General features: G+C 45.4%; 1 protein-coding gene across 1 annotated transcript in view; it reads left to right on the forward strand.

The window, feature by feature from the left end:
- The window catches only part of LOC144683850 (connector enhancer of kinase suppressor of ras 2-like), a 462,557-nt gene that overhangs the window by 70,456 nt on the left and 369,563 nt on the right, over positions 1 to 22,538 (forward strand). Inside the window, exon 3 of the mRNA XM_078547354.1 lies at positions 17,743 to 17,811. Coding sequence (XP_078403480.1) covers positions 17,743 to 17,811 — 69 coding nt within the window. The remainder of the gene's footprint in view (positions 1 to 17,742; positions 17,812 to 22,538) is intronic.

Genomic DNA, 22,538 nt, shown 5'->3' on the forward strand with positions numbered 1-22,538 from the left:
TATCTTCTTTGCTCATTTACTTTCCTTTAATCAATTTCCTCTCCCTCCTCTTAGGGCTGAATTTTATGCTGATTGGGCGGGTGTGAAATCGCATGAGATGACGTCGGGCAAGCGTCCCAACGTTATCCCACGCTTGCGTGATATTTCGGTCAGCGGGCACGTGCAAAGGGCAGAAGCGTGCCCGCCGACAATTAAGAGGGCAATTAAGCCCATTAATGGCGCAATTGTCTGTCATTTTACATAGCCCGTCCAACCTTATGATTGGCGGATGGGCGAATCAGCCAGACGGCCTTTATATTTTTCATGAAAGCTCATCCAAAGGCTCTTCGTTATTAAATAAAATAACAGTAGAAATCTGTGGACAGCATTTTATAACCTATGGCCTGAATTTTCCTGTTGGCGATTTGGGGGCGGGCCCCGCTCACCGACAGGAAAATGACGCAGGATGATGTCGGGAGGAACCCCCGACGTCATCCCGGTCCCTTTAAATTTTTAGGCCAATTGAGGCCATTGACAGAGTAACTAAGATAATTAAAGACCTGCCCGTCCAACCTTAAGGCTGGCGAGCAGGCCAGGAGCCCCAGTGGGGCTCCACTGGCATGATGAGATTTCATGTCCGTTTTTAAAAACTTTAATACATTTTATGTGATATTTATTAACATGTCCTATCTCATGTGACATTGTCACATGAGGGGACATGTTAATAATTTTTAAATTTTTCTATTTTTAAAGTTTTTTGGACTGTCAGTAATCTCCCTGAGACAGCACTTAGTCTCAGGGAACAGTGCACTCTTTTGCGTCCATGCGCAAAAGAGCGCACTTTGACAGCTGGGGATTCCCTCCCCCCCCTGCACAGGAAGCGCAAAATGGAGGTGGGCCTCGTTTCGGTGGTGGGGGTCGGCTGTCCGCCCGCCACCGAACTGGTGGGGCCCGCACCCCCACCAATGGCAAAATTCTGCCCTATATGTTCCGGTGCCTGATTGTGATGCTTGGAAGTTTTTTCCTGATTTTAAAAACTTTATTTCCTGCATTTCGGGTCTTCAGCTCTCTGAGGCAGCTCTCTGCCTTCAGGGAGCTTTCTGTCAGCACTCGCCCACTCCCATGTTGATGTCAATGCCTGCCCACCCCCAGCCCGGCAGCGCTGACCGTTTCAGCATGCGCTTCACGCTGTTAATTGACCAGCCAGCGTGAAATCGCAGTTGAGGGCCGATGGCGATCAGCAGTCCATTTCCCGGCTGCTCCTGGGCCCGCTGACTGAGCCCGCCTGCTGAGCTGAAAATTCAGCTCATTTACTTTCCTTTAATCAATTTCCTTTGTTTCTATAGGGCTATATGCACATACAGTACAGGTGTTACTTTGAGCCTGTGCCCAGTGTTATAATCCTTGGCCAGGCCCCAAGTTGTTGGTGAGATCCGGTTAGGGACCAATAATATTTTGTTTAAAATAGACAAAGTTTGAGATTCAAGACTCTTGCTAATAGAATAAAGGCACAAGATTCCACAGGTTTTGAGCAAACAAAAATAAACTTTACTATACAAGGTCAAAAACGTAAAACAATTTACAATATTTATCTTATATTCAAACATTCAGGGTAAGTATGAGGTGAATTAACAAGCCAATTGTGGTAGAACACATCACCATAATAAATGACAGGTGCAACCAAAATGGATTCCATGGATTTCTCAACAACCCACCCAGATGTTGGTCACACTGAGTCTACCAATCTCAATGAAACTCTGTCTCTCTCACAAGGGTTTCTGATCTTCACATACGAAGATCTTGCCTTGGCATTCTCTCCACCAGTTGCTTCAACTCCAATGGTTTTAATGACAGCCCACCTTGTGCGGTTTCAATCTCGCCATCTGAGATTTTGTTCCCCTGGATTCCTGAGTACACTCAAAGACTAGTTCACAAGCACAAATTCAGCTCTTCAGCCGTGCCAAGCAGAATACCACTACTCCAAAGAGATATTTCAGCCTCAACAGCCCACAGCATGGAGTCAGCAATCTTCTGGGCTTCTCTCGAGCCCACCTCACTTAAAGTCTATCCCCGTAGCCCTTCCTCTAACTTGGAGCCACTTCCTCTGCTGCTCCTTTCTTTTACTTAACCTGTTTCTGTCCCTTTGTCTTTGTCCTTCACCTGGGACACTTGCTGGCTGACTGACTAAAAAACTGACTGCTCACTGACCCTTGAACTGATCTGGTGACCTATCAAAACACTCCAAGAGGGTTCCACCCTTGTTACTAGGCAGGAACAAATGTAACAAGCAGTGGAACATCCTGCACCTTAAACATTACAATCTCCATAGACTGCTAATTTAGTACACAGTGACAGAAAACATGGATTTCATAACATCAGAATGATGTGACATTAGCTGGCAAATCAAAGTTATACTGCTGTTTGCCCTTGGCCAGTGGAGCTTAGGCTTGCATGAATGTGTAAAGCTTTGCTCATGCTCGATAGAGTCGGACATCTCGTAGCATGCCTAGTTAGCTAGATTTTTTCCTTCACCCTTCTACTCAAAAAAATTGCCCTGTATGTTGCTGGATGTGCAAGCTGATAATGACCCAATGAGGGCAATGGAGCAAGTGGGACTTAGTGGACATTTAGTTAAGGTTTAAGGATTAAGAAAAAAACTGAGTGAATGGTGAAAAAGGAGATAGAGTGAATGGACATCAGATCTGGTACAACGAGAGAAATATAGAGAATGAAAGATTGGATTAAGAGAGAGAAAAATGAGACAGAAAGAAAAAGTAAGATTTGAAAAAAGAAGTTAAAAATCGCTGACCACAGGTTATTTGTTGTAGAAATGAAAGTCCATGGGCAGAATTTTCTGTTCCGCGTGTGGGGGCGGGCTCCGCATGCCGACGCGTAAAATGACGAGCGGTGACGTCGGGCGTGTGTCCCGGTGTCACTGCGCATCATTCCGATCTTTCGTTCAGCGGGCGCACACCGGAGTCAGCTGCACACCTACCGAACTGTCAAAGGCCTGTTAAGGCCATTAATAAACTAATTAACCTAATTGTCAGGGCTTCCCATCCACCTTAAGATTGGCGGCCAGGCGAAGAGCCCAGGCGGCCTTCGCATTTTTCATGAAACCTCATCCACGGGCGGAATGAGGTTTCATGAAGGGTTTATTAAATTAATAAATATTTTTTCAACATTTGATAAACATGTCCCAGCTCATATGATGCTGTCACATGAGGGGACATGTGTAAATGATTTTTAACTTTTTTTATTTTGATGTTTCAAATTGAATATAATATCACTGAGGCAGCTCCGTGCCTCAGGGAGATTTCGGCGGTGCGCAGCCGATCGTGAGCGGCGATCGGCTCCACACCCACTCCCGTCCGGCCCGCCCAACGGGGGGAAAATTCTCCCCCATAATTTCAGTAGTTTTTTTTTCAGCTGGAGAGTTTGAGTGGCATTACAGAAGCATAAATCTCTTCATTAAAAAGACTCTTATACTGTTAATTATTCACCCTAACTCTCTGCAACCAGTTTAATTGCAATCGATGTCCAAACACAGTAATTTCATGAAACTCATGGCGAAGTTGAGGACGGGTTGCAGTCTTAACAAGACTAACGGCTAAACGGTGCAAATCGTCCAGCAACTTTCAATTCACGGGTATCTCTTCCTTGCTACAAGTTGCTGAATGAATTACACATTAATAATAATGCGTTAAACTCACCATTATTTTGGCAGAAATCTGGGTCAATATTAAAACCAAGTTCAGGAATCTTTTAAACTTGGCACTATTCCCTGGAGGTGAATTAGTGTCTCCTGCTGCAATGCAGTCTGCAGTTAGTTTGCCAATCTGACTTCTGAGTTCTACCACCAGTTCTGATCTGATACTCAACCAAAGCCAGTTCATATTGAATCATGGAATGTTTCAGTGCAGAAACAGGCTAATTGATCCATTTGGTCTGTCCTCCCCTGATGGTTCTCTCCACATGAGCCGTCTAATCTAAACCCACTCTGGCTCACTTCTCAAACAATTCAATGTTCCTCTATTTCAAGCAACTATCTAATTCCATTTTAAAATAACTTATAGCCTGTGCTCCAGCAATAATTTGTGACTGAGAACTCCTTGCCTCCTGTCTAAAGAATATTTTTGCAACTTCCCCTTTAACAACCAGGCTATGTTTTCTTCTTTAACTCCTTTGTTTCTCTGTTAGTTATCTTCACTGAATTATTTCTCATTCTCCTTGCTAATTTCCTATCTCAAATCCCTCTTTATTTACCTCTTAGTTCTTCCCCTACACCATAAACAAGGAGCATTCCTTTGCTCCTCCCAAGTCACCACATTGTTTGAAAGATTTGAAACAAAATCCCACATTAAATATAGATACATTTGTATCACACGTTTTGTGACAGCCTCTGGTTGTCATGTATGTTGAACAGATGGCTATATTCGCAAACCACCTCCCTGAAACAGCTGCTGAACTGTTGAACGCTAACAGTCATCATGTAGAAGTTAATGAATTTGATGACAATTCCGCTGGGATTGGAAATAAGTGAATGTCGTACCTATTTTCAGGAAAGCAGGTAAAATAAATCTGGGTAGTTTAAAAGAGCTTTGTATTATTCGCTGTCAAAATAATGGATCATATATTCCTATGTGAAAATAACAGAGTAAGTGGCACCCAGCACAGAAGGTGAAGGAAAGAGTTAATAGAGGTTTTCAAAATTATGAAGAGTTTTGATGGAGTCGATGGAGAGAAATGCTTCCACTGGTGGGAAGGTTGGTAACCAACGTAAGATAATTGGCAAAGAATCCAGGCGGAGAATGAAGAGAAATGTTTTTATCCAGCAAGTTGTTATGATATAGAATGATAGAATGCACTGCCCGCAAGGGTGGTAGAAGTAGATTTAATAACAACTTTTAAAAAGGAATTGGAGATATACTTGAAAAAGAGAAATCTACAAGACTATGAGGAAAGGACCCATAAGACATAGGAGCAGAAGTAGGCCGTTCGGCCATTGAGTCTTCTCTGCCATTCAATGAGATCATGGCTGATCTGATAATCCTCAACCCCACTTTCCTGCCTTTTCCCAATAACCCTTGACACCCTTTCTAATTAAAAATCTGCCTATCTCCACCTTGAATATACTTAACAACCCAACTTTTACAGCCCTCTACAGTAAAGAATTCCACAGATTAACTACCCTCTGAGAGAAAAAATTCCTCCTCATCTCTGTTTAAATGGGCAACCCCTTACTCTGAGACTCTGCCCTCTGATCCTAGAGTTTCTCACAAGGGTAAACAACCTCTCAGCGTCTACCCTGTCAAGCCCCCTAAGAATCTTATATGTTTCAATGTCTCTGCTCTCATTCTTCGAAACTCCAATGAGTACAGGCCCAACCTACTCAACCTCTCCTCATAAGAAAATCCCTCCGTACCAGAATCAACCTAGTGAATCTTCTCTGGGCTGATGGGGCAGGTGAATGGGACTAATTATGGTAATATTGTAGTTTTGTTACTGTACTAGTAATCCAGAGCCCTGGACTAATAATTTGGAGACATAGGGCAGAATCTTCCGCTCCCGTCAGCAGCAAGAATCGTGGTGATCAGGGGAGCAAGATTTGGCGGGAGGCCAAAGGTCAGTTTCCCAATGGTAGGAAATTAGTTTGAAATCTTGTTCTCCCAACTTTCATGGCAGCTTAAAGGCGGTCAAGTGCCCCATGGAACAATGTCAGGAACCCTATTTGCATCTCACAAATGCTCATTAAAAGGCCAACACACAGAAATCTTATTCCCTCTCCAAATTAAGCACCCAGCCAGCGGCAATTTAGAACGGTCACTTTCACGACTGTACATAAGTGGCTCCAGACCTGGCAAGGTCAACTTCTTCCTGGACTTTGAGGTCAGTAGACGCTGTTTTTGCTTTCCTTTCACACCATCACTGAGACGTATCGGCTGCCTGCAGCACAAGCTGCACCAAGGCTGGGCACAGGAGAGGGGTGAGACATAGGCAGGGCTGAGAGGGAGTCAAGGAGCAGAGTGGAAGAGTGAATGACTGTCTGGGTGCCATTCAAATATGGCACCCAGATGTTGAAGCCTATGAGGTAACTGCAGGACGGGACACTTCCTGCCTGCCCTGCCACGAGATTCAGCATGCTCCTCATGGATGCATAATTAATGAGCTGAACAGTGCAAGATCTCGCATGTTCAGCTGCTCTCCTCTACTTAAGAAGTGACTCCGACTTCTGCTCCTGCTACCAGACTTAGTCTCCAGAACGGAAAATTCGCCCATAGGTTCAAATCATGCCATGATAGTTTGTGAATTTGAATTCAGTTAATTAAACTAATTTGAAATAAAAAGCTAACCTCAGTAACGGTAGGTATGAAGCCATTGGATGGTCATAAAAACCCAACTGGTTCAATCATATAATTTTGAGAAGGAAACTTGCCATCCTTACCCAATCTGGCCTCAATGTGACTCCAGACCCACAGCAATATGGTTCACCCATAACTACCCTCTAAAATACCTCCATTGTATTAAAACTTAACAAAAATTACAATAAGAATAAAACTGGATGAACCAGTCTTCATTGATCTAGGTAGTGGATACAGACGTGACAAAGTCACACCAGCCCTGTTGACCCTGCAATGTCCTCCTCACTAACATCTGGGGACCAATGCCAAAACTGGGAGAGTTGTCCCACAGACTATAGCAATAGCCTGAAACAGTCACCGAATCATACTTATCATCCAACATCCCTTACCTGTCCTGTTCTGTTGGCGGCACAGTGGGGCACACAATCAGGAAGGAGTGAACCTGGGAGTCCTCAGCAGTCCTTTGGACTGCATGGAACTTCATGGCATTGGGTCAAACACGGGCAAGTAAATCTCCTGCTGATTAGCACTTACTGCCCTCCCTCAGCTGATGAATCAGTAGTCCTCCATGTTGAACATCGCTTGGAAGTAACAATGATGATAACAAGGGCACAGAATGTACCCTGGGCTGTGGACTTCAATGTCCATTACCAACAATGGCTCGGTGGCACCACTAGTGACCAAGCTAGCTGAATTCTAAAGGACATATCTGCCAGTCAGGTGCTGTAAAAAACAAATACAAAGGGAAAATTTGCTTGACCTTGCCCTCACCAATCTACCTGCTCCAGATGTATCTGTCCCTGATATATTGCTAAGAGTGACTATTACAAAGTCGTCATTGCAGTCTTTCACTTTTTATACCTTTCTGAGCTGCAAGCTGTGTCAAAATCCCAGAATTCCCTCACTAACAGCACTGTGGGTGTACATACTCCACATGGACTGCAGTGGTTCAAGGAGGTAGCTCACCGCCACCTTCTCAAGGGCAATTAGGGATGAACAATAAAAATGCTGGCCTAGTCAAAGACGACCACATTCCGTAAAAAAATAATAAAAATTTGCTTATCAAATGTCTACAAATGGCAAGTTACTCAGGACTAATTATGCTGTGTTCATTTATATAGTTTTATATTTATAAACTGCGAAGTAGTAACGAATGGATTATTTACCAATACTTCCATTGATTGACATGGGTGAAGATGTAAACATTTTTTTCTATTCTTCCAGAATCGTTGATAAAAATGTGAGTGGCTGGTGTGCTGATAAGGCCTGCCTGTGAAAGTCTGGTTTTAGCATGCAATTTTGATTCCTGATTACCATGATTTGAACTTGCCTGGTGATACTAAATAGCCAACTGCAGATTTAGCACTCAAGAGCTGATTAGAAGCAATTTTCAAGGATCAATATATGTGAGCTCCATGCACCCACTTCCATTAACGGTGTGGAGTACGCTGGCTGACACACAGCAGCAGGCTTCAAGATGGCTGGGGAACTGAGTGAGAGGCTATGCAGTTCTTAGATGTGTGGCACTGTAGATCCAGAGGAGGAATAATGCTCTATATCTGCCCTCCTTACCCTTATATTCCTCTCCCCTGCTGCAGCTGGAGCTACTCTGAGTGGCCTCATGACCTCCTCCCATTCCTCTTGCCAAATGGGACCCCGAGCAAGATGCTAATGGCCAAACAGTCCCCTTTTTCTGCTAACTCCTGTACATGCCTAATAAGAGAATAGCAGTGCATTCTCTCTTTTTAGGTGAAATCCTCTGAGAAGTTCCTGAATAATAAACGTTGATAGGATGTTGGTGAAGTCTTGGCAACTTGTCCCAGAAAGTTTCTTGACCTGTTTTAGAACTACTTTTCAAACCTCCAGCAGCAAGTGAACAATAAAAGACAAATGCACTTTTAAGCAGTCCTTGAGAACTTCAGCAGTGATTTGTCTACTCCCAGTCAGCTGGTTGCTTCTGGGGAGAGGGCATTGGTTCAAGTGCTAGCCACCAAATGCCTTGTAGCCTCATAAATGGGTGCTAGCAGACAAGTTAATTGAATTTTTTGATGAGGTAACAATTAGGGTTGATGAGGACAGTGCGGTAGATATGGATTTTAGTAAGGCTTTTGACAAGGTCCAACATGGCAGGCTGGTCAACAACGTAAGACCCCTTGGGACCCAAGGGAGAGTGGCAAAATGAATCCAAAATTAGCTTAGTGGCAGGAAGTAAAGGGCAATGGTTGATGGGTGTGTTTGCAACTGGAAGGCTGGAATTCCAGTGGGATTCTGCAAGGATCAGTACTTGGTCCCTTGCTTTTTGCAGTTTATATTAATGATTTAGACTCAAAAATAGGGGCAAAAATTGGTCATGCGGTTGACAGTGAGGAGGAATGCTTCAGGCTGCAGGAAGATATAAACGGTCTGATGAGTTGGACAGAAAAGTCGAGAATGGAATTCACTCTGAAGAAGTGTGAGGTCATGCATTTTGGAAGGTGAAACAAGGCAAGGGAATGCTCAATAAGTAGGAGGATACTAAGTAGTGTGGATGAACAGAGGAACCTTGGCGTGTTTATCTACAGATCATTAAAGGTAGCAGAACATGTCGAGAATGTGGTTAAGAAGGCAAGTGGAATGTTTTCCTTTATCAGCTGAGACATAGAAAATAAGAGCAAAGAGATTATGCTAGAACTTTATGCAACATTATTTAGACCACAGCTTGAGTTTTGTATACTGTTCTGGTCACCACATTACAGAAATGTTCTGGACAGGATGTAGAGGAGATTTACGAGGATGTTGTCAGGACTGGAAAATTTTGGCAATAGAAAAAATGGATAAGATGGAGTTGTTTTGCTTCGAAAAGAAAGGCTGAGGGGTGGCTTAAAATGAGGTGTATAAATTTATGAGGGGCCTAGATAGAGTAAATAGGGATGATCTGTGTACCTTAGCAAAGGGGTCAAAAACAAGAGGGCATATATTTAAAGTAATTGATTAGAGGGGAGATGAGAAAACATTTTTCCACCCAGTGACTGGAACTCACTGGTAGAGGCAGAAACTTTCACCACATTTAAAAAGTACCCAGATGTCTCCTTGAAGAGCAGCAACTTGCAGGACTGTTCTGGCATGGACACGATGGCTGAAAGGCCTCCTTCTGTATCATAAAATTTCAGCTCCTGAACAGGCTAAGCTGAAGACCCCAATTTGACCATCCTGGAGGCTCTTAAACACCTGAAGGAGCTGGCAAAAATTGCAGCCTATATCTTACCCCTGCAACACTTCATATATTCTAAATTACATGATAATACCAAAAGTTAAAATACAACTCGGCATAAGGAGAATATAATTAAAATCCATGCCTTATCAATTTTTTCAGTTAATAAGATGATTTTCTTGTTAATGAGCTCTTTATTAGTTGGGCTAATGAGATTGGTATAATTCCCTTATTTTTTATCGCAGTTAAGTATACACAGAGATAAGACTTCTAATGCAACAAGCACATAAATTACTCAATCCTGAAAAAAAATCAATAAACGCTCCATAAAATTAGTCATTGAATGTTTAAAATGCATGCAAGAAGTTTCCTCCATACAGGCTGCCCTACTGTCTAAAGCCAGGACTTGTATTGAGAATTTTTGCTGAGCCTTGAGTGCTAGGAGTTTACAGCTGTTATGGACTCATTCCAGGAGAGCAAGGAAACTGAAAAAAAAGAATCATGAGAATGTTAGTTTTCCCCTCTGCTCCTGCAGAACTACAACTCGCAAATTGTACCATAGCAATCAGACAGAAACCTCCAATTAACAACTGAGGGGCATGAATAGTGTAAAGAAATAACTAACATAGAAAGGTTTTTGTCCACGTTTTGTACAATTTAAGCCAGCTAATACCAAGCCAAAGGATGTTGTTTGGGATTTTTTATTGTCGCCAAGGAGAACTAGTGTGCGCACCAGGAGCAGAGGGGCGTGTTTATGCACTCGAGCGTCAAGGCCAGAGTTGATCAGAAAGCCAGGTCTGCATCACATTGACTATCCATGTAGTCAGGTTCTGATCATTGGACACTGCAGAGAGTTACACCAACAACAGCTTGGTGAAAATTCTATTTTATTAATGAAAATATGCAGTGGAAGGCTGAGAGAAACTGGGGTTATTCTCCTTAGAGCACAGAAGGTTAAAGGGAGATTTAATAGAGACATTCAAGATTACGAGGCGTTTAAATAGAGTAAATAAGGAGAAACTGTTTCAATTGGCAGATGGATCAGTAACCAGAGAACACAAATTTAAGACAATTGACAAAAGAACTAGAGGGGAGATGAAGGGGTTTATTCTTTCCATAGCAAGATATGATCTTGAATACACTGTCTAAAATAGTGGTGAAATCAAACTCAATTCAAACAGGAAATTGGAAATTTATTTGAAAAGGAAAAGATTGTGGGCTATGGGAGAGAGCAGGGGAGTCAATAGTTCTTTCAAAGAGCTGACACATGTATATTGAACTCAATTGCATCCTTCCATTTTGTATGATTCTATGATCTTACATGTATAACTGAGAAAAATTTTAGTGGCTAATCACTAAAAGCCAATACTCTATCAGTGCCAGTTAAAAGAGTATTTGAATTTTAAGTAAGTCCTGCAAATCTATTGTAGGTACTGGGAATAAAGGGATTTTGGTTTGGGGATAAAAATGAAGTTGCTTGTATCTAGCCATCTCCAACAAGAGAGAACCATCTCTCCTTGACATCAATGACATTACCATTGCTGATACCACTAAAATCAACATCCTGGGCTGGGTGGGGGGGTGGTAAACAGTCACCAAAAACTCAACTGGACTAGTCATATAAATACAACAACAGATCAGAGGCTGGAATTCTGCGGCAAGTAATTCACTTCCTGACTCCCCAAAGTCTGTCCACCATCAGTGTGATGGAATACACTCCACTTGCCTTCATGAGTGCAGCAGCTACATAACTCAAGAAAATCTCGACACCATCCAGGATAAAGCAGCCCACTTAATCGACACCCCATCCACCACCTTAAATACTCACTCCCTCAACCACTGGCACACAGTGGCAGCAATGTGTACCTTCTACAAGATGCTCTGCTGTAACTCGCAAAGGCTCAGACAGCACCTTCCAAATCCACAACCTCTACCACCTAGAAGGCCAAGGGCAGCAGATGCTTGGGAACACCATTGCCTGCAAGTTGCCACTCAAGTCATAAGCCATCCTTTCTTGATACTATATAGCTGTTCCTTCACTGTCACTGGTCAAAATCCTGGAACTCCCTTCCGAACAGCGCTATGTGTAATTCCTACACCATATGGACTGCAACAGTTTAAGAAGATGGCTCATAATTACCTTCTCAAGAGCAAGTAGTGATGGACAACAAATGCTGGCCTTGTCAGTGATGCTCACATCCCAATGAACAAATAAAAAAAGAGATTTGCTAGTTTCCTTTAAACATTGCATCAAGGTATTGTCATTTTGAAAGTGCAGACATTTTTAAAATCAATCAAATATTAGACCCAAAGGAGAAGGAAATCACATCCAGACAAAGATATTGAATTTAGGATGTGTGGGTTGCAGAAGAATAAGCAAATGTCTCTGGCTCTTGAAACTTTAGAGCATGGGCTTTCTCAAGGGAGAGCTCAATGTCTGCTGGGGTTGCGTGCGGAGAATGGAACATAGAAGCAAGATCTTGTTAACATCTGTGTATCTCAGATAATTGACTAATCACTAAAAGCCAATACTCTATCAATCATGTCCTGCCCTTAGCACCATATAAGCCTGTGTTCCCTATTGATAGAAATGAGATCACACTGAGAAATGTCCACAGCACCTTCATGCGGTGATGGCCATGCCTTTTAAATTCTTCAAGGTCTGCCTAATCTCAGTTGCAGGTCTGGCCTCAGCATTTTGTGGTACTGTTCCTATGTCACTGCATCCTCAGGTATTTCACTATTTCAAGGTATTTCAGTCACTGCCATGCAAGATGTCGACCCTTACAGAATGCATTCCTAATTGTCTTTTTGTAGTCCAGCATAGTATACTTCCAACAGATTTGACTTCGAGAATATAATTGATTTATAGTCCATAACATTGGGCAGAATATTCTGGAAGGTAGGGGGGACAAAGTGGGCCTAGGCGGGCGCGGACCCGATCGCCGGTTGCTATTGGGTCTGCACCGTCATTTTACGTGGGCGGGCCAGTTAAGCCCCGCCCTGTGTACTTCACGACTCCCGTACATAGCGGGAGTGGGCGGGCGCACTCAGCCCGCCGGGTGCAATGGCGACCTGGCGGCCTGTATAAAGGAAGGCGCCTGGCAGCCGTGGAAAGGCTGCTTGCAATGACTGGGCGAAGGGCTCTGAAGAGGGGCAATGGAGGTTATTCAAGTCCTAAGGGTAGGCCATTGGGTCAGGCCAGTCCGGAGGGTAGGCCATTAGGGCTGGCCAGGCCGGAGGGTAGGGCGGGGAGCCAGTGTGCTCCTCGTTTTTCCGATGACTGCCTTGCTGCATCACTGACAAGGCCAGCATTTGTTGCCAATCACTCCCCGGGGAGGTGACAGCACGGCAGGAGATGCTGGTTCCCCAGGACAGGAGGAGGAGGGCCCCCCACATAATGAAACATGCCTGGGAGGAGTTGGCGGAGGTGGTGAGCTCCTGCGACGTGGTGCGGCGCACCTGGTTCCAGTGTCGCAAGCGCTTCAACGGCCTGTTGCGCTCTGGCAGGGTGAGGACAATGTTGGCATTGGTCACTTAACCCGGCAGGTCGGCTTTCCCCCTGCAGCCGCCACACCCCTGCCAAGTCTGAGTGTAGTGATTGCATTGAATTATTGATGATATGTGACCTTTGCTGGGTAGGCCAGAAGATATTGCCCATGCTGAGTTCAGCCTGAGAGGGTAGTGATGAGATAGGTTCTGTGCACACAGCATATGGTACACTGAGACCCACATGACCGTTTTGAGGGCAACCTGGAGGAGCTGCACCTAGGCGCTGTACTTGAACTGCAGGACTGTCCAAGTCAGGGTGATGACATGCTGGGAGGGGAGCTTCAAGGTGGCATGGCAACGAACCATCTGCTGCCCTCTGCACTCCACATGCTTGCGCCTCCTTGCTATTGAAGAATATACAGTGTGGTGCCTAATGTGATGTAGGCAGCATGTGTCTAAGGAGGGGGTGGGGGGTGGGGAACAGGCCTAGCACCTTTGTGTGAGTGTTCGGCAGCAGTGGGGCGAGGAGACACTGGAGCCCTGATATGTCCCACCTTGGTTGAGGTGGGCGATGTGCGAAGAGAGTCCATGTACTATTTGCACAAATCAATGCTTGTCTCTCATTTTCAGGAGAAGAATGCTCACAATGCTGCAGAGCGTGTGAGGGCTGGTGGCAGCCAGGCGCAGTTAGCCATTCTCAGCCGGTTTGAGCAGGAGGCCCTGGATTTGGAGAGGCGCCATCCGCCCAGGTCCACTGGTGTCGGTGAGGCTGGGGTGCCACGGCCAGGTATGTGTGCCCAGCAGTGAGGTCAGCATTGTTCTCCCAACAGCCATGGCACTGCTGAATGTTAAATGATTTAATTTTGCAACATGGCTTGACCATTGCTTATGGAAGGATGAGCGCATAATGATCCGGGGCACACGAATGCACTTTGTCATTGTCTCCAAGTTAACTGATCTAATGTCCTTGTTCTTCCTTTCAGCATCAGCGGAGCAGGGCCGGGAGGAGGAGCAGCAGAGGCCCTGAAGTCTCACCAGCGTCACACCATCTCTACCAGGCAGGCACCAGTGCAGGTACTAGCACCTTGGTGGGAGTTAGAACACCAGCTATTGTCCCAGGGCATAGCTTCACAGTCGCTGGAGCAGCTGGCAGAGACAGAGAGTGCCCATGGTGCCAGCAGTCAGAGGACTGCAGGGGACCAGGCACATGCTCAGTCGGTGCTTGATGATGTGCCTCTGGAGTTGTCCGCAACACAGCAGGGGACGGAAATGTGGCCGGGTGTGCGGGAGCATCTAGGGAAGATACATGAGGCTATGCTTGGCTTGGTCTCCGTGGTTGAGGAGTCTATGCGGACTGTCGCCGAAGCAATGAGCCTCATGGCCGAACGCCATGTGTCCTCCATGGAGAGAGTGGCGACTCTCGTGGAGAGGCTCCTCCAGGAGACCTATCAGGGCTTCCTGGGAATGCACTCTGACCAGCGAGCCCTCACATCGGCATTGACCTCAGCTGGTCAGTGCCAGTGTGGGAGATGGCCTGGGCACCAAGTTTCCTAGCTCGGTGCCCATCAATCCACAGTGAGCAGGGAGGTCCGAAGTGACCTCACGTCGGCGCAGCAGCTGCCTGGTGTTTCTGCGGGCACCTCTCAGGATGCTCCCAATGAGGGCAGCAGCTCCTCCACCCCTCTCCCAGTGACTGTAGCATCCGGTGAGGCTGCGACAACTGGGGAGATGCCAGCTGTGGAACTGGCCACTCCCTCCCAGGCAGAGCCAGCACACGCTCCACGGGCCAGAGGACAACCGCCAAGGTCATCGAGGCCAACAGGACAGCAGAGTCAGCAGGCTGTTTCAGATGCCACTCCCAGCGATGGGGCAGCACCAAGACCTAGTACCCTGAAACGTGAAACCCTGAAATAAGGCACCTTAGGCACACCACGGGTTTATCACTGGTGTTTTTGTGTTGGCCCGAGATGAGGTCTTCATGATTTGCTTTGAATTGGAACACCCTTGCCATTTTGTTTCATTAAGTTTCTTTGCCTGTGGTATTAAATTCAGACATGTGGCTGAGGGTGCCTCTATGGTTTCCAAAGATGTTAGGAGTGCTTTGTGGGACATTCAGCTTTATGAACAAGGCCCTTAGTTCCTAACCTGGAAGATTTGGCACTTAGGTATCAAGTATGGAGCCAACAGACCAAGCTTGTCCTGGAGGTACATCAGTGGTGTGCTAGCTGAAGGTTCGTTGGATTAAAGCCTCCCGGGTGTCCCTGCCTCCCTCTAGTATGCCCGGGTCAGCGTCTACCCCCTCAGTATTTCCCTGTGCATGCTCATCCTTTGCTTCACTGCTGGACTCATCGTGTGCAGCCGCAGCCACTGCGTTGATGTCCTCATCGTCCACTGCACCCCCCCTTTCCAGCGCAAGATTGTGGAGAGCGCAGCATGCAACCGTTATCACCAAGACATGATCTGGGGGGTACTGGAGTGCGTCCCCTGAGCAGTCCAGGCATCAGAAGCACAGCTTGAGAAGACCGATGGTTGTCTCCACCACAGCCCTTGTGGAGGCGTGGCTCCTATTGTAGCGCTGCTCAGCTTCTGTTCTTGGATGGTGGAGAGGTGTCATGAGCCACCTTCTGAGCTTGTCACCCAGCAGCCATCCATCAAACCGGGCTGGAGCACTGAAGAGCCTCGGCGCCTGGGATGTAGGCGTCGTGGGAGCTGCCTGGGTACCCTGCACAGACCTGTAAAATCTGCATCCTGTGATCACACACTATCTGCACATTCATGGACTGTAAGCCCTTCCTGTTGACGAAGGCACCGGGCTCACCTGCTGGCACCTTGATGGCCACATGTGTGCAGTCTATTGCACCCTGGACGTGGGGGAAGCCAGCAATGGCCACGAAGCCTCTGGTTCCTGTGCCTGGCTTGCCTGGTCCCAACGAAAGTGGATGAAGGTCAATGCACGCCTAAACAGGGCGTCTGTAACCTGCTTGACACAAGTGTGTACAGCCGATTGGGAGACACCGCAAAGATCACCTACCTACCCATGGAAGGAGCCGGAGGCATAGAAGTCGAGGGCAGCTGTGACCTTTACAGCCACTGGCATGGGCTTTCCACCCACACAGTTATTGGAGACCTCAGGCCCAATCATCTGACAGATATAGTCTCCCTTGAGAGACGGAGCCTCCTTCAGCACTGCACCTCAGACAAATTGAAGTAGCTGCTTTGCCGCCTCTATACCCTGGCAGCAGGATAGTGGCGTCTTCTGCGGCCCCTTCTGCCTTGGTCTCCCTCTTGGCCCGGTGCCCCTTCACTCCTGGCCTCCTCCCCCTTCTAGCCCTCCCTTCCTCCTCAGAGGAGGTGCCTCCAGTGGAGAGTTCAGCTCCTATTCCCAGGCTATGGGAAGGCTTCCTGAAACCTGCAGGCCTGAAAAAAATTCCTCACTGCAGAGTGCTGACCTGAAGGTTAAGAGTCCAGACAAAACAGTTGGTATGTGCTTGAAGGATTGCAGATCACACAGGCAAGTTTCAACAACTTTGAAAAATCAAGAGCACACTCGCAACCCCAGTGAGCCCTCTTATTCCGCCCACGGATGAGGTTTATACAAATGTGTCCTACCCGCCTGCCCATTGCGCCCGTGCGCCAACCCGAAGATCGCACGGGCGCTGAAAAATTGGTGTCGATTGGTAAGTCAAAGACCTTAAGTGGCCCGTTAATTAATGGTGGGTACGCAGCAGAGGTCATTGCACGCCCGCCCAACGAAATATCACGATGGCGCGCAGTGATGTTGGGACGCTCCCCCGACGTCACCGCGCATCATTTTATGCATGGACGTGTGGGGCCCGCCCCCGCGCACCAACAGGAAAATTATGCCCATTATGTATCCAACACTGTCATTGTACCAAAACAAAATACTGCAGATTCTGGAAATCTGAAATAAAAACAGAAAATGCTGAAAACACTTAGCAGGTCTGGCAGCATCCATGAAGGAAAAAGCAGAGGTAAAGGACTTGTCTTCAGTTCTGAAGAAAGATCTGAAATGTTAACCTTGTTTCTCTCTCCACAGATGCTGCCAGACCTGCTGAGTATTTCCAGCATTTTCTGTTGCTATTACAGTCAAGATACTGTTGCTTGCTTCACATAAGCACAAGATTTATTTCAATAATGTTTAGCAATACAGGTACTTAAAGAGGTAATTTTGAGTGGTTATTCCTGATGCAGAACTACACTAAAAGGGGGGCATGGGTTGATGATAGGTGTATAAGACAGCAGGGCCAATTCTACAATCCATGATCCCATTATGCAAACCTCTGCGCTGGAAGCAGAACTTTGCAAATAATGCATTTAATATTTTTTATTTTTCAATTATGTATTGTACATCTTGCTTCAACTGTTGCAATGTTTGGCGTTTTAGGCTTTAACTTATTAATTGTGTCACAAAACCTGAAGTTATGTAGCATATTGTGATGGAGCCTGAACAAGGTTACTTTTCAAAGGCAGCTTTCTAATTATATATGTAATAACACAATAAAGTTACACTTTAAGACTGTATTTTCCTCACTCATTAAGCGTGTCAAAGTTCATCTGTTCATAACATTTTGAAATCTATTTCTTTGTTCTTCAGAACTCACTCTTATTCCTCAAGCTTAATAAGGAGAGCATCCACAGTGTCTTTTCAGCTAAGTTATACTCTCAGGTCTCTGATATGATTCCTTTCTCTGCACACAGTCTCCTGCAGACCAGTGCAAGAAGATTCATGCAGGGGATGAAGTGATTCAAGTCAACCATCAAACTGTGGTAAGTGGTTTAAACTTCAAAAAGGGGCTTCACATTCATTGGTAATTGAAGTTTCCTTGCCCTTGAATTGTAATTGGGAATTTTTTTAAGGTGAAAGGAAGTTGCTTTTCCTTTTACAGCTTTGTTGGCACCCTTCCATAACAGTACAAGATGTAATATGAAACACTGCAATTTTGCATTCACTCGGTATGCCTTGAGAGTTCCTCAGGAGGGACCTAGTTACTTGAAATTTCTAGAAGAATAAAGACTAAGGTTCATCTGGTTTGCTTCTACCATCTTCATAGACATTATACAGCAATAATGGACATGTTGACTTATCATAGCAATCATTCTCCAACAATTAGTCCACAACAGATTCAGAAATGTTGCAAAGAAAACCACCAGTGGTGGAGAACTTTGGAAATCACCTTTTTCCTCCCAAGAATGCTGCACTTACCAAACTTCCTGTCCCAAATTATTCATATACTATGTGCTGGATTTTCATGTCGGAGGCAGGAATCAGGAGACAGATATAATCCCACCACCACAATCCCCGCCTCTGTCTTGAGACTGCCAGCAGGCAGGATCTTCCCAGGGCGTATAGGCCCTAACTGGCCTGGAGGTAGGATTGGAAGCAAACCGAGTCCAAAGCGGGCAAGTTCAAAGGCCCCCCTCCGTTCCCAAAAATCCTCGGCCCGCTGCTTCCAAGGCAATTAGTGGCTCATCTATATACAGTATTCTGAGCATGTTAAACCCCCCTTACTCTACCTGCTCACCTTACCCTCATCCTCACTCCCTCATCCACCTCAACATCCTCACCCATTATCTGTTTTATGAGCAGAACTCACAAACTCCACTGTAAAAGTTGGAAGCCACTGAAGAGCCCATAAACTCCCTGAGTAACTAAACAAACTCTTCAAAGCAGCTGTATAAACAATGTCAAGACTTGTAAAACTATTGGGCAGTTGGATTGTACCAATGGCACATAAAACTCCTAAGTAAACAAACATACTTCATGACTGCTAACTCAACAGACTTCAAGACTAAACACGTAAAAGCAATGGGAAAAGATTTAACATTCATACTTGGCCATCATACTAGGTTGCCCTTTCAATAGTGTGAAATATACTCGACTTTTTACCTCTTAGATGAACTTTTTTAACACATCTGAAGACTTTACCACATTTACAATGCTAATCTTTTACTTGACAGCTTGCCAGTTGGTAGAAGTAACAATCTGGCAAATGCATTGTTTACATACGAACATGGAGCAGGAGTAGGTCCTTCAGCCCTTCAAGCCTGTTCCCCCATTTAATAAGATCATGGCTGATCTGATAGTAACTTGAAATCTGCATCCCAGCTACCGCCGATAACATTTCACCCCTTTGCTTACCAAGAATCTATCCACCTCTGCCTTAAAAATATCCAAAGGCCAGAATTTTACATCTCACAGGTGGGTGCGTGCCCAACCCGAACGGGCGTAAGATCGCTCAAGATGTCGTCGGGCAAGCGTCCTGACGTCATCGCGCACTTGCGCAATATTTCGCTTGGTGGGCATGCACATAAGTCATAAGGCCGCCTGCTGACAATTAAGCTCATTAACGACCCAATTGTAAGCTTTTTTTTGTGGCCCGTCCAACCTTATGGTTGGCGGACGGGCCAATCGGCCAGGCGGGCTTTACATTTTTGATGAAATCTCGTCCAAGGTTGGGATGAAATCTCCGTTAGGATTTAAAATAAAACAAAATATCCGGGGACAGTTTTTCTTATGAGGTATGCTTTCAGGTGCTTGATTGTGCAGCATGAACATTTTTTACATAATTCTTGTGCTTTCTTTTAATATTTGGAGCTCTACAGCACCCTAAGGCATCTGTCTGCATTCAGGGAACTCAGTGGAAGCGCTCACCAGGACCTGCGGTGACGTCGGCGCCTGCCCCCTTCCCACTCCCACCAGCAGTGCTGAGCCTTTCTCAGGGTGCATTTCACATTAATGAGTTTAATTGCCCACTTAATTGTCAGCGGGCAGCCTTCTGACTTATGTGCACGCCCACCAAGCAAAATATTGTGCGATGACGTCATGTTGCTTGCTCGATGTCATCTCGCGCGATTTTATGCCCGTTGAGGTTGGGCACTCACCTGCCCCCAAGATGTAAAATTCTGGCCTTTGAATATTTTTAAAGCAGAGATTCTTGGTAAGCAAGGAGGGTGATATGTTATCAGCGGTTGTGGTGGGGGGACGGTTTCATGCCCGTTCCCGGGCCCGCCGATGGCGCGCACCCGACGAGAGCAAAATTCAGGCCGAAGACTCTGCTTCCACCACCTTTTCAGGAAGGGAGTTCCAAAGACTCAAAACCCTCTGAGTGAAAAAATTTCACCTCACCTCTATTTTAAATGGGCAACCCCTTATTTTTAAACAGTGATCCCTGGGACAGGATTTTCCCCCCGTCGAGGGCGAAGTTGAAGTGTGGGCACCTCCAATCGGCGCCCCCAATTGGGGGCGGGGTGCCATTTAACGTGGGCGGGCCAATTAAGGCCCGCCCAGCGTGCCATCCGGTGGGAAGCGCTGTGCGCTCCCTGTGCGGGCGGGGGGGATTCCCTAAACCTGAGAGTGCGCTCTTTCGCGCATGCACACGAAAGAGCACACTCATCTCCCTGAGGCTAATTGCTGCCTCAGGGAGATCACCTTTTTAAAAATAGAAAATAAAAAATTCCCTGACATGTCCCCTCATGGGACGCTGTCACATGTGTTGGGACATGTCCATAATTTTTTTAAAAACTTTAATTAAATTTTTAAAAACCTACACGAAACCTCATCCTGCCCGTGGATGAAGTTTCATGCTTTTCCTAATTCCTGCCAGGGCCCCTGACCTGCCCACCAACCTTATGGTTGGAAGGGCAGATCCATTAATAGTTTAATGACTCTGTCAATGGCCTCAGTTGGCCATTGACAGGTTGCCGGGCACACAGCTGATTTTGCTGCGCCCCTGCCTACCTGAAAATTTAAATGGGGCAGGGTGACGTTGTTAGTTCCGCCCGATGTCACCACGCATCATTTTACGCGTCGGCAAGTGGGCCCTGCCCCCCCACTCGCCGACGGGAAAATCCTGCCTCTAGTTCTGGATTTTTCCACAAGAGGAAACATCCTCTCCACAACAGCCCTGCAGGATCTTATATGTTTCAATCAAGTCGCTTCTTATTCTTCTAAATTCCAACAGATACAAGCCTAGTCTGTCCAACCTTACCACATAAGTCAACCCACCCATTCCAGGTATTAGTCTGGTAAACCTTCTCTGAACTTCTTCTAATGCATTTACATCCTTCCTGAAATAATATTAACCAATATTATACACCATACTCCGTGGTCTCACTTGGTCCCTGTACAACTGAAGCATAACCTCCTTACTTCTGTATTCAATTCCCCTCACAATAAATGATAACATTCTATTAGTTTTCCTAATTACTTGCTGTACTTGCATACGAAGCTTTTGTGATTCATGCACTAGGACACCCAGATCTCTCTGCACCTCAGAGCTCTGCAATCTCCCACCATTTAGATAATAAGTTTCCCTTTTATTCTTCCTGCCAAAATGGACAATTTCACATTTTCCTACATTATACTCCGTTTGCCAGATCTTTGCCCACTCACTTAACCTATCTGTAACTTTTTGTAGCCTCCTTATGTCCTCTTCACAACTTACTTTCTTACCTATCTTTGTGTCATCAGCGAATTGGCAACCATCCCTTCAATCCCTCCATCCAAGTCATTTATATAAATTTTAAACAATTGAGGTCCCAACACTGATCACTGTGGCCAACCACTCGTTACATTTTGCCAACCTGAAAATGACCCATTTATGCCTAATCTCTACCTCCTGTCAGCCAGCCAATCTTCTATGCAATATGTTACCCCCTATACCATGAGCTTTAATTTTCCACAATAACCATTGATGTGGCACTTTATAAAATGCCTTCTGGAAATCTAAGTACAGTACATCCACCAGTTTCCCTTTATCCAAAGCACATGTTACTTCCTCAAAGAACTCCAATAACTTGGTTGAACCCGATTTCCTTTTTACAAAACCATGTTGACTCTGCCTGATGACCTTGAGTTCATCCAAATGCCCTGTCATAACTTCTTTAATAACAGCTTCTAACATTTTCCCTGTGACAGATGTTAAGCTAACTGGCCTGTAGTTTTCTGCTTTCTGTCTCCCTCCCTTTTTGAATAAAGGAGTTACATTTGCTATCTTCCAATCTAATGGGACCTTCTCTGAACCTAGGGAGTTTTGGAAAATTAAAAACACTACATCAACTATCTCACTAGACACTTCTTTGAAGACTCTAGGATGAAGTCCATCAGGACCCAGCCTCTTGTCAGCCTGCAGCTCTAACAATTTACTCAGTACCACTTCTCTGATGACTATAATTTTCCTGCCTTCCTTCCCCACTTCGATTTCTTGGTTTATAGCTGCTTCTGGGATGTTACTTGTATCCTTTATAGTGAAAAATGATGCAAAATACCTGTTCAATTCATTTGCCATCTCCTTGTTTTCCAGTTCTCCAGACTCACTTTGTACAGGACCAATGCTCACTTTATTAACTCGTTTCTTTTTTAAGTGTTTATAAAAACTCTCACTATCTGTTTTTATATTCCTGGCTAGCTTTCTCTCACACTCTAATTTTTCTCTCATTATTAGTCTTTCAGTCATTCTTTGCTGTTCTTTATATTCTGTCCAATCTTCGGACCT

Source organism: Cetorhinus maximus, chromosome 8 (assembly GCF_964194155.1).
Source record: "Cetorhinus maximus chromosome 8, sCetMax3.hap1.1, whole genome shotgun sequence".
NCBI classification, from domain to species: Eukaryota; Metazoa; Chordata; class Chondrichthyes; order Lamniformes; family Cetorhinidae; genus Cetorhinus; species Cetorhinus maximus.